This window comes from Lactuca saligna, chromosome 5 (genome assembly GCF_052625555.1).
Source record: "Lactuca saligna cultivar CGN05327 chromosome 5, ASM5262555v1, whole genome shotgun sequence".
Lineage (NCBI taxonomy): Eukaryota > Viridiplantae > Streptophyta > Magnoliopsida > Asterales > Asteraceae > Lactuca > Lactuca saligna.
This window is the reverse complement of record NC_136421.1, coordinates 11,227,063-11,239,664: the sequence shown is the minus strand read 5'-3', so window position 1 is coordinate 11,239,664 and position 12,602 is coordinate 11,227,063. Positions and strand designations below refer to the sequence as shown.

The 12,602-nt window shown below is 37.6% G+C and overlaps 1 protein-coding gene across 1 annotated transcript; it reads right to left on the bottom strand.

The window, feature by feature from the left end:
* Positions 1-1,415: 1,415 nt before the first annotated feature.
* LOC145048855 (uncharacterized) lies at positions 1,416-5,038 on the bottom strand. Its single transcript, XM_078997484.1, has 6 exons — positions 2,966-5,038; positions 2,720-2,877; positions 2,587-2,638; positions 2,437-2,516; positions 2,270-2,366; positions 1,416-2,188 (listed from the first exon to the last, which is right to left on the bottom strand). Exons 1-6 carry the CDS (start codon positions 4,722-4,724, stop codon positions 1,641-1,643), a joined length of 2,694 nt encoding a protein of 897 aa, XP_078853610.1. The 5' UTR covers positions 4,725-5,038; the 3' UTR covers positions 1,416-1,640.
* Positions 5,039-12,602: the final 7,564 nt, after the last annotated feature.

Below are 12,602 nucleotides of genomic sequence, written 5' to 3'. Positions count from 1 at the left end.
CTTACCAACTTTTAAATTTTTATTTAATATTTCTTTTTAATTAATAAAATTGTTAACAAATTTTATATTCAAATCAAAGAACCTATAGATATTAACCAATATTTTATAATCCGGTTTTTTAGTTGGCTCGATGTAACGAATGAGAACAGCTCAATCTGATTTTCGGAATATGCTTAATTATTCTATAATTGCAGCGCATAATGATGTGTTTCCTAGTTGCCCTTCACATACTATTGAAAATCTTTCAAAATATGAGTGACAAGACAAAAAAAAATGGAAGTATTAGTTAAAAAGGTAAAAGACTTTTTTATTGAATGTTAAAGATGATTTGAAGTTAAAATATATAAGAGAATAATTAAGCACCTAGCATTTTGAATACGTCAATTTTTTAAGGTTTTACTAAACTTAAATATGTAAATTTAATAAGGTTTTTACATGAAAATATTGATCTTTCAAGGAACAAGAATAATGGGCTCAATGTGGAGCATATGAAATAGTAAATGGAACAAATAAAACATTGGAATATTAAGTCAAAATTGTTTGATGTGTTAGTACACTATTTATTTTAAGATATAAGTTATATATGTGTGCAATCATATTGAAAATAATAGAAGATAAATATAAATATGTAACGTGATATTGTTTTTTAATCTGGATTTTTGTAATTGGCCAGGTTAACGGTCCAACCGTTTAGACCCGACTTTTAAGAAACATTGATTTTAGAAGATATTGAGACGCATGTAGACATGGACGGATGATGAGCAAAAGGACCGAACCGGCCGGAACCGGCTTCGGCCAAAATCAAGAAGCGAACCAGCCCGGTGGTTCTATCGGTTCCGGTTCTACTGGTTTCCGGTTCCTACCGATTATTGTCGTGTCTTCAAATGTTGAAATCGGTCCTTGAAAAATAGCATCATACGGTTCCGGTTTTTGCCGGTTCTACCGGTTCCGGTTCCTACTGGTTCCAAAAATCCACAAAAATAACGTCCCGGTCTCGGCCCGACTGGTTCCATCGGGTTCCGGTTCCGGTACTGGTTCCGACCGATTCCCTGATCCATATGTTCATCCCTAAACAGATGTATGAATGTCTAAGCAGTAGGGACCTTTTTTTCCGACCTATTGCAGATAATTTTTTTAGTTGCACCCTAATATAAAATAAAGTTTTAAATTTTTTTACCCCAATAAGATGAAATCGATTGGTCCGATTTCATACCATCATACCATCACAACCACACCTGGTTGGTGGCTGGGCCCGGGCTCATGCTCAAACTCCGTAAACCAGGCCTTTTGGGCACCTCTAACAACTTTATAAACCAAACTGTTTTTAGATTGGTTGAATGGATCAAAACTGATCAACAGACAAACAATTATATGCCATCACATAAAGCATGAAAGAGAATTGGTAAAATAGACAATTGACCTCTGTAATTCCAATCTTCTTTTTACTTTAGTCATCATATCATGTTAACTCTACATTTTCCTTACTAAACCAAAAACAAAAACTGTGTTGTTTTTTTTTCCTTTTTCATTTTTCTCTTCTCTTGATCAGCCCTAATTCTTTCCTGCACCATCTAAATCTATACGCTAATATTACAAATCATGGAAACACATTTATGTACAAATTTCCCAATAACAAAACTCTATAATCGAACCGGCAATCCAAAATTCTGGAATGTTCTAATCTCCCCACGAAGGCCAGCTGTCACAATCACCATACCCCACCCCGACTTACTACTCCCACTCAACCCGTTTGTAAAATCCGCACTCGAATGTCTACTAACAAGTTTTTCCTCCGGCCATGTGGCGGAAAACCGATCGAAAAAATAACCGTTGCTCGCACTAGAAATAATTCCATGAAACGGGCTTTCTTTTCCATTTGTTTCTTCTTCTGGTGTTGGTGGATGAGGTGGCAACTGGTTACCAGTTGCCACCTCATCCATGTGGTCCCCATGACTAAACGAATCATGGGGACTACACTCTGTCATCCCAGGCCACGGGACTGCAACCGATACATCTCGACAGTTAAAGTGCTCATAAGATCGAGTAACTGTCACCCCTTTTTTTCTACTGGGCCTTGAATCACTTTCGTGTTTCCAGACATACACCTGTGAATCCTCGCTGGCACACACCACGTATTTCCCGTTCGATGTCACAGAGGCCGAGATTTGCCTGTTTGTGTTCCGGAACCCTGCAACAACCGAGTGGCGATTTCGTAATTAAAATGAAAACCAAGGGTAAAAGTATTAAAGTCTCTGAATCCGAATCCGACCTTTGAATTTGTGAACCAAGTCGATACCGTCGACAACAACACGAATACGAGAATCTGCTGATGTGATCAGCACTTCGGATGCAGTACCTGGAGCAAACTGTAAAGGGTATTTTGGTCATTTCAACATGATACAACCGAAAGGCGTTGTTATAACTCTTGATTTTCACCTGAAAACCGGTGATCTTTTTATGGCGCGACTTCTTTTTGTTCTGTAGGTTAATCTGACTTTTCTGTTGTAATTTATTTTCTGAAGAATAAATAAAAGTTACCAACACTTGAAAACAGGAAAAAAGAAATACACAGAGAAAGATAAGTACCAGTTGTGTCGTACAAACAGCAGCTCCCTTTGTAGGAACCAACTAATGCAGCCTTCATGAATCAACAAAAATATTTGTTAGAAAAAAAAAAAAAAAAAATCCATAAAAAAAAAAGTCAACTTTGTAGGTCAACCTGACCGTCTGGTGTATAGCAAGCAGCAGTGACCATTTCATGCATATCATTCCAATCAACGACTTGATGATCAGGAATACTCCAAATCCGGACTTTGGAATCAAGTGATCCACTAATGAAGAATCTCTCATCAACAGGATTGAACTGGATGCAAGTTACTGTATTTAAAAAGATACACCCTTAGTAATCATAATTCATAAATAGAGATATATATAAACTTACTTGTTTATAAGTATTTATACTTACCATAGTCATTGTGTGAAAAGATCTTCAAACATGACTTGCTAGACAACTGCCACAAGCGCACGGTTTTGTCCATTGAAGATGACAGCAAATGGTGTGATTTTGACCAGGAGAGATCAAGAACATCATCCAGATGTCCTTTTAATGAACATACTGGTTTGTCTGATAGATTGAAAATGGTTTCTGGCATTATGATATGATCCAAAGTTGCTGACTTTCTGCTTATTGATAACCTTCCTCTTTTCTTCTTTTCCAGTTGACTATTTGGTGATCCAAACCCTGGTTCTGGTGACCCGTTGGATAATAACAACACGTTTATATTCACATCTTCCTGTTTATCAAATAAAAGATCACCTTTTCTATCTGAGGACACAACTTTCCAGACATGAATCAGACAGTCTTCACCTGCAGAAGCCAGATATTTTCCATCTAAGCTGAATTTGATTGTCCAGATTGATCCATTGTGAGCTTGTATCTCTTGGGTTTTGTAAAGAGCTGTTACATCTTTACAGGATTTCCCATATTGTCTAACACGAACTCTTTCTGGACCATGGAAAGAAGCAGAAGCAGAAGCAGAAACAGAAACATCCTGGCTTATGCTATCATCAGTTGCAGAGCTTGATCTTCTTCCACCTTTTTCTGATGATGTATCTCTCTCATCACTGCTTCGTTTCTCCTTATGACCTGTAACTGAACTCGCTACATTCTTGATACTCTTCAACCAACTTCCTTTCTTTTTGGTTTTAGGTCCATTCCCACTGCTGTTGTTATCAGGTGAATCGTTGTTGCCTGCTTCTACATTCTGTCTTCTCATTAACTCCTGAACAATAGGTGAATGGCCAACACAGATTTCAAATTCTTCCATAGTTAAGTGCCTCCCTGTTCCAACTTCCTTCAGCTTTTCCCACATTCCATCCTCTCTAACTTCATCTACCACAAACTCCTTCCCGTTATCTAGATTTTTAATTGTGCAGACTGCATCATTGCTAGACCAAATGGAATCCAAATCCACGTCTGCTACTTCACCAATATCAAAGTTCATATTCGTGGTGGAACAATCATCGCATTTGATAATCTCTTCACTCCGCTCAATTAGTTTCACCGTATTAGGCAACTCAGTATTAGCACTGACAACAGGTGATCCACTGCGGTTTCGCGATTCAATTAAGACATGGTTATCGACGTTGTTAATTACAGTTTCCATTGGTACGGTATCAGCAACAGGCGATGAACATGAATTATTAGAAAGAATTTTTTGATAGGAATCCGAATGAGAACTAGAACTACAGTGTTCAGGATCAGCAGACTTTGATCGAATGATGCCAGGGTTAGAAGGAACCTGATGCGTATGACCGCCTAAGTGATCCGCGAAGCCATACTTACCGAACTTTGTAGCGGCGGTGGCTGTTGAGGAGAACACAGAGGGCTTATGTCGGAAGAAGGAAGAGTCGCGGCTGAGTCCCATCTGCCGCAGCAACCGCATACGGCGTTCATCAACCGACGACGGACGTGAGATCCAGACATCGTAATTGTTAGCAACGCCCATTGGAAATTTAGGGATAGGCAAGGGGCGTGCCAAAGCATTATAATCAGAAACACCACTGCAATTCTGATCACCTAGAGTTACGTCATCATCTTCCTCTTCGTTGTCCGAACAAGAGGAAGAAGAAGAGCAAGTGGTTGAAGAAAGTAAGCGATCAAGCGACTCGTAGAAACACTCGTTGTTATCTTCTTCTTCGTCTTGGTGGCCGTGTTTGCTCATCGTTCGGGCATTCCCATCTGATAATGAAAATGCCCGGCCGTAATCCGATCCAAAAGTATAGCCCAACAACCAAAACAAAGCGCTCGATCTGGTGGTATCGTTTGAATGAGAGAGAAACAGATCAGACAAGGGGAGTTGGTTTATGTTTGTCGAAACTCAGATCCGATGAAGGAAACGAAACCCTATGCAGTGGAAGAGACGTTGTGAGAAGAGCAACAGACGGAGGAGTGTGGCAGAGAACGGTGTCGTCCCGGTGTAGTGCGTATAGTTAGAGAGAGATTGGGTTGGGTTTGGTTTGGTTTTGCTGGTGCTGTATAAATTATGATATGATGTAAAAAGTCCAAAATTAAATAATCTTCGAAATAACAAAATAAGTCATTATTAATACAAATTAAATATCCTCTTATTTAATATTGTATAATATTTGTAAAACCCAACATGCGATACCTTTTCTTAAAACGTGAAAAGATGCTGGTCATCTCCAATGGGAGTTCAATAAAGGGTTTAATGGGAAGTTTAATCTCATTAAACCCAAAATCCTCATTGTAAGAAAATGATTAGGATTCAATGGAATGGGGAGTTCAATCCGCATTGAATTCTATATTCTCTCTCCTCTCTCTCACACATATATATATATATATATATATATATATATTATTTTTTATTTTTTATTTTAAATTAATGTTAATTTTAATTGTAGTTTTTAATTTTTAATTTCATGCTAATTAATTTTTTTTTAAAAATAACAATAAATAAAAAGAAAATGATAAATGATGTGATAATCCATTAAATTGTATAGAGTTTAATGGAGTGTAGAGTTTAATGGGTAAAATTGTATAGCAAGTGGAATGTATATGTGTCAATCCATTGAACTCATATGAGTTCAATGCATTGGAGATGGTCTTAATTGAAGAAAAATTAGGTATAAATTTGAAAGAGTCACAGAAAAATTCTAATTTTTTTTAAAAGTTTCAATAAAGTTTTAAATTTTTTTTTCTAATATTTTAATTTTTTTGCTTAAATTAACGAAAAATTCATTTTTTTATATTTGAACAGCAAATCATAGATTATATGATTTTTTCAAAATATTGGGATTTTTCTGTTAAATTTTTTTTTTAAGATTTTATTGAAACTTTTAAAAAAATTAAGAACTTTTCTGTAGATAACCCAATTTGGAACGAATACTCAAACTAAGATACAATATTGCCAAAATCCAATTAATAATGATGCTAATATTCTCGTGAATATGCAAAACTTGGTAGATAACGTTGGATACATTAAGAATATGTTATGTGAAACAATCAATATGAGTTGAATTGGCAATTTAGCATGACAAAAGATCAAAATCAGCAAAATTTTAAAACAAATCAAACTGAATATGGACAATCGTCTCTTACGTGAATGGTAAAATTAGTTGGTAGCAAGTAGCAAGTAGCGGAAAGTTGGTAGTTGGTAGCGGATAACTAGTAGCTAATGTTTTAAAAATCTGTTTGAACCGACTAGTCGAACCGGGAACCGGAGAAGGAAGCAGTTCAACTAGCATTGTTTTTATGTCAATTTCTGAACCAAAATAAATTGACCGGTTTTTTTTTATAAAAATCCAGTTGAATCGGTTAAATTAAATAAAATCACATGGAAATTGATCATTCTTATAACAAACTTTAGTTTTTTCACATGTATTTAGATCTTTTTGAATAGAAACGCATGATAAATGGTATAAAGTTTTTTAATGTGTTTACACTCATCTAAAACAATATTTTGTCCTGTATTATATTTTATTTTATTTTTGATGTACATGAATTAATACAAAACTTATGATTATGAGTTTTTAATGTATTTCGATTGATCTTCATCTTGTATTTATGTGTATTTATAATTTTTTAAACTTATGGATGTCTATTTTTGTGTTGAAAAATACGAAAATATATGAAAATTATAAAAACCGGTCGAACCGGTTAAATTGGTTGAACCGGGAATTAGTCAGCGTACCGGTTCAACTAAAAATATGGCTTTTAAAATATTGTTGGTAGCTGGTAGCTAATAGCGTTTGTTAAAAGTTGCATGAGATGATTTTTACGCTAAAAACTTATATTTGTTCGAAACATAACATTTTGTCAAACGATAAGTGTTAAACACGTATAAGTAAAACCACTATTTCACATATAAATCATAAACTTGAAAAAAAAAATTATTGTCACTGTAGCCCAACAATGTTTCGTATATTTGTTTAAATGGTCCCTCGTCACTTTTTTTGGGGTTAAAGAGTACGAATTCATGTTTTTAGAGTTTAAAAAGTCCTTTCAAAAAAATGAAGGGGTCACCCGGTGAACCCCTTCCTAATAAGCAGGTTTAAAGTTAAAAAAATGCCACCTCATCAAGTCTCTTATCAATTAAGCTCTCTCTCTCTCTCTCTCTCTCATCCTTACATCGCCGGAAAACCCTAACTCCCCGTTTCCTTCCACCGATGACTGCCTATATTATTCCCTTTATTCATTCCCAACCAACATATGGCTTCCCATCAAATTCACAGCATCAATCGGTGGTTGCTACAACCTCAAAACCACTTTGCACTGTCACAACCTACCACCATTCCACCTCCCTCTTTGTCTTATAATAAACACCCATTTCCTCTATCGATTCCTATCAAAAAAATAACCCCAACATCTATTCCATTCTTCAATTTTTTACAAGAACAATAGAGGGAGCAAGAGAGAGAGAGAGAGAGAGAGAGAGTGGGAGAAGGCGATTTCATAAATTATTTCCTTGAACATCATATTCGTCACAAGTAGCATCATATAACTTATTCACAGTTTCCTACCTAATAAACTCATGCAGATTCCCTCCAGACAAGGCGATTTCAGCTTCCAAATGCTTAAACATCCAAACCCTAGGTCGAGCAAACTCTGTGATAGCATTTTTCAAGAATAAAGGGTTCACAGAAACCCAAATATCTCATTTAGTGCGAAAGTTTCCCAGGGCTCTCACATGTAATCCCCAAACAAACCTTTTTCCCAAATTTGAGTTCTTACATTCTGTAGGACTTTCATATTCTGATATTCTCAAGATACTAATTGGAAGACCCAAATCCCTTTGTAAAAGCTTGAAGAATAGTATAGAACCTACCTTTAACTTACTTAGAGATTTACTCCAATCTAATGAAAAACCTCTTCTTGCAATTTGGAGGTGTGAGTGGGTCTTGGATTTGGATTCCCAAGCAAATGTGATTCCAAATATGCAATTATTGCATGATTTTGGTGTGCATGGATCAAAGATGCTTTATGTATTAACTTACCACCCTAGAGATATTTCAGATACTAAAGAACAGTTCAAAAAGGTCGTGTAAGAAGTTGTGGAAATGGGCGTTGATCCTTTGAAAACAAATTTCATGTCAGTTGTTCACGCACTTAGGTCAATAAGTGTAACGTCCATAAAAATTCCAACCAATTTAAACTTTTCAAAAACAACCCAATTTCATAAAGTCAATACAAAAAGGTTTTCAATACATTTATTATCAGAGTACTTCCCAGAACCACATCATAAACACATAAATCATGAGGAGCTGTACGATCACGCCTTTGCCTTGCCACGGTCACCTGAAGTACCTAAAACATTTAAACCACAATTGTAAGCTCGAAAACGTAGTGAGATACCCCCAAAATACCAACTACATATACCATACACATAACATGCCATATCATAACAGAACATAGAACAACCATGCACTTCGGGTCTACTGTGTGACTGGCCCGCCGCACCGAGCCTTCAGTCCACGTGGTCCACCCTCCGAGTCTAGCCATATCCATCGAGTCTGCAGTGTGGTTGGTCCGCCCACACCGGGCCTTCAACCCACCTGTTCCACTCTCTGAGTTTACAGTATGACTGGTCCGCCCGCACCGGGCCTTCAGTCGGCCTGGTCCACTCTCCGAGCCTCGGCACGTCTGGTCCGCCCTTGTGGGGCCTACAGCCTATCCGGACCGCTCGTTGGGCCTTCAGGATAACCGGTCCGCCCTGGGTATGTTGGCCTACAACACAAAGCATGACCCGCCTCAACACAACCCCAATGCAACAACCATGTGCACATAAACATACAATCATATAACAATTCACATCCAAACACACCGATCGAGCAGATCACATAACATAACATCATCCTAACCAGGATACCGACCTAACCGGGTCTCTAACATATACCACCCTAACTATCAGGATGCAAACATAGCAAAGCAATAGCATAACAACGATACCTGGATTACAACCTGATAAAGGGACGACCTTGGTGCCTTAGACCCTGTCGATATAGTAAGGATAACTCACCTCGCAACTGCCGTAATCCCGAATCACCGACTCATCGAAAATCCCGAACTAGCCAACATAACAGAAATAACCATTAGATCGATCACAATATCCTTCCAAGGGTAAATTAACCAATTTACCCTTAACTAAATATGGTCCAAGACTAAGGCCCATAATCGATATGAAAGGCCCAACACTAGGTAAGCTCCCAAGCCCACTAATGGCGCATAAATGGCCCAATTTGCTACATTGGCCCATTTTCCTAATTGGGCCTTACCCTAAGCCCAACACCCATACTTGGACCATCTTCCCTGGCTCCTGATAGCCCAGTAAGGCCCAAAGATCCAAAGTCTAAGGCGCAACCCACACCGAGGCCCAATTACTCAAGGCCTAACTAGCAACGTTACGCGGGGCGTAACTCAACGTACGCTTAGCATACCAGCTCCATGACGAGTACGTTGGGCATACCTGCACGTACGCTCAGCGTAGTGCTCTATTAAGTTATTCCCTCATTAAGTGCTTACTACTCCATTCCAAGGGCTACAAACTCAGATCCATGTCTTATTTCACGACTTAAACCATAAAGTCGCTGACTTGGTGACTTAATATGGTTCAAACCAACTCAAACTTCCAAAATGATCTTCTACATCCAAGAAGAGGACTAGATCTCATGCATGGGCTTAATAGAACCCCAAAGGTTGGAACTTTACTGCTTATGGGACTCATATGACTCTAAGGGAGGCAACCCTGGTCTTAGGAACGAGCTTAACCCACCAAGACCCAAACTTGGGACCAAAAAGTCCATAAACTTGTATTAGAGGAGATCTAAGAGATTAATCATCAAGCTCAAGACATTTACCTTGCAGAGGTCCGAAATGAAGCACTTATCCCAGATCTACAAGCTCTAGCTTCAAAGGTTCCTCCTTGCCAACCTTCTTCTCCTTGCTTCCAAGCTTTAATCCACCAAAATGGGTTCTCCAAGGTCAAACACACCCAACAATGGAGGTGGGATGGCTCTCTAGGGTTTCTGAGGATAAGAGAGTGTTTATGGAGGCTAGGGTGAGAACCAATATGTTCCTTTTATAGTGGATGTCCCAAAAATTAGGGTTAAATGACTCTGGGCGTAACTCTAGTACGTTGGGTGTACGCGTCTTGGCACCTGCGATCACTCACCCTACTACGTTGTGCGTAACCCAAATTACACCGGGCGTACCCACGCGTGTCCCCAAACGTATGCATGTTCTTTTTTCATCACTTTTACCATTATGGTCCATAAATGTCAATAAGTTTAAAGCATCATAACTCCTTCGTTCTAGATCCGATTCCGTTGAACTTTATATCCACGGAAAGGTGGCGAGAAGATCTTCGCTTCTAGCAGCACACCCCGATCTGAAACCTTCCCGAATAATCACCCATTGCTCATGAAAGACCGAAACGCCCTTACTCTTGATCTCGGGAACCCATCAATAGATATTTTAAGAACGGGGTGTTATAATTCTCCCCCACTTAAATTAGGCTTTGTCCTCGAAGACTGCGGTAACACAACTTCCGAACAACCTCTACATTGCAGATTCCGATTGTTGGGCCAAAATATGGTTTATACTTTACTTTTCTGGGCAATTGTATTTTTCTGTAATATTTATTTATGGTCTAGTTTACGGCTGAGTTTACGGCCGTAAACACATTTACGGCCCATTTGTTTCCGGCCCATGTTCCCTTAGTATAAATATAGGTATTAGGGTGTGAGGAAGGGATTGATGAACCCTAAGGAGTTTACGGCCAGAGAGAAAGGAACGTTTGTGTGGGTGAATCTTGTGTAAGGAACTTAATTCATATTATCAATACATTCAAGATTCATAATATTATTCTTCTCCTTCTCTTCTATTTGATCTGACATCATCAGTTTGATTGGGATTCCGCACCATCAAACGGATCTGACTGATACACAGGCAGATTAGGGACTTACAATTGGTATCAGAGCCAAGTTGTATCAGTCCATTTTGTTAGATTTTGGGAATTATTTGATCTTATTTTTGAAATATTTTTGGGTTTTTGGATAGATCTCGCAAAAATAAGGGGGGTTTGTTCTTCGTGTTTTTCATAAAAAAGGGTTTTTGATCGAGTTTTTGAACTTCAAAGTCGAAAAATCGGTGTTTTTAATCGGAGTTTGCAGCCGGCACCTAGGGTTTCTGCTTTCACGGCCGGAGACAGTTCACGGTCGCCGGAGGCTTGCGGCCTCGGAGCAGCTCGGAATTTGCGACTCGGCTCAGTGGCCGGCTAAGCAATAGCTCGCATCATAGTTCATTAAAAAAAAAAAAACGAAGAGATTTTGCAGGTGGCAAGAAACGAACCCGCGCCTCCTCTATACTCAACCAAACGCCTTACCAACTGAGCTAGGCTACTTGGTGATGCAACTCTTCCGATTTTAATTCAAATAGACTCCTTTTCGCACCAAATTTCGAAAATTGGCACATTTAACCCCCAAAATCAATTTCTTTTATTAGTAAAACCTCATTTTCAATAATAAAAATATATATATAAAAAATTAATAATAATAAAATAAAATAAAATATATAAAAAAAATTATTATTTTTAACTTTTATTTTTGATTTTGTTTATTTAATATTTTGATTTTGATTTTCAGGTTTGACCTTTGATTTTAAACTTTGACTTTTTCATTTAACTTTTAAAATTTCAAATTTAACTTTTCGGTTTGACTTTTGAGTTTAATTTTTTAAATTTGACTTTTAAGGTTGAATTTTGAGAAAAAGGGCATTTTAAATTTGACGTTTAATTTTTATCTTAGCTTCTAGTTGTGTTTTTTTAATAGTTTTTGAAGTTTTCGAGGGAGTTGAAAACATGAAAGAGAGTCGTCAGGATATGTTAAGACAAAATTTTAACATTTTCGATTATATCCCTGGAGAAACCTTTGAAACTCAGTTGCAGCGATTTACTACACTCACTACTAAGATGAATATAGCCGGGATCTTCTTAACTAAGTCTGAGATAAACAAAAAGCTGCTAAATTCACTTCCGAAATCGTGGGACATGAACGTGGCTATCATCAAGAAGACAAAAGATCTCAATCATCTTCGTCTTGATGATGTAATTCAAGAACTTAATGCTTTGAAGGGTAGAGAAACAATGAGTTCTGAAAACATTCCGGTCACTGAAGTTACATGTACTCCAGCTTGTGAAGCCACGATTAAATTTCTTCGGGAACAAATTGATTTATTTAAAAGAGAAGTTGAGGACCTGAGATATGAAGGATATCAACTCAGGAAACGACAGAAACCCCTGAAGGCTGAGTTAGAAGCAAAAACCAAGGACTTTAGGAAACTTCAGGAAGAGTATAGCAACAAGTGTGAAAATTATGATTATTTTAAGGGACAACTTGCTGCTGTAACTGAAGAACTTGACGCTTTAAAAATTAAGTGTGGAAAAACTGATGTTAGTTTCAAAAATTATATTGCGTCAAGTCAGACAGTCGAGTCCTTATATGAAACACAATTAAAATTCAAAGAAAATCAAAACAAGGGTCTAGGGTATGATAATTTACCTCCTCTTTATAATCATAACTACACA

What these genes read in the sequence shown, in the direction of transcription:
- LOC145048855 (XM_078997484.1), bottom strand. Translation starts at nt 4,724, where the DNA reads ATGAGCAAACACGGCCACCAAGACGAAGAAGAAGATAACAACGAGTGT. An exon ending in CTGTTTGTACGACACAACTG is followed by an intron (nt 2,517 to 2,586) that starts GTACTTATCTTT and finishes TTTATTCTTCAG; the next exon opens with AAAATAAATTACAACAGAAA. An exon ending in AAAAGATCACCGGTTTTCAG is followed by an intron (nt 2,367 to 2,436) that starts GTGAAAATCAAG and finishes TACCCTTTACAG; the next exon opens with TTTGCTCCAGGTACTGCATC.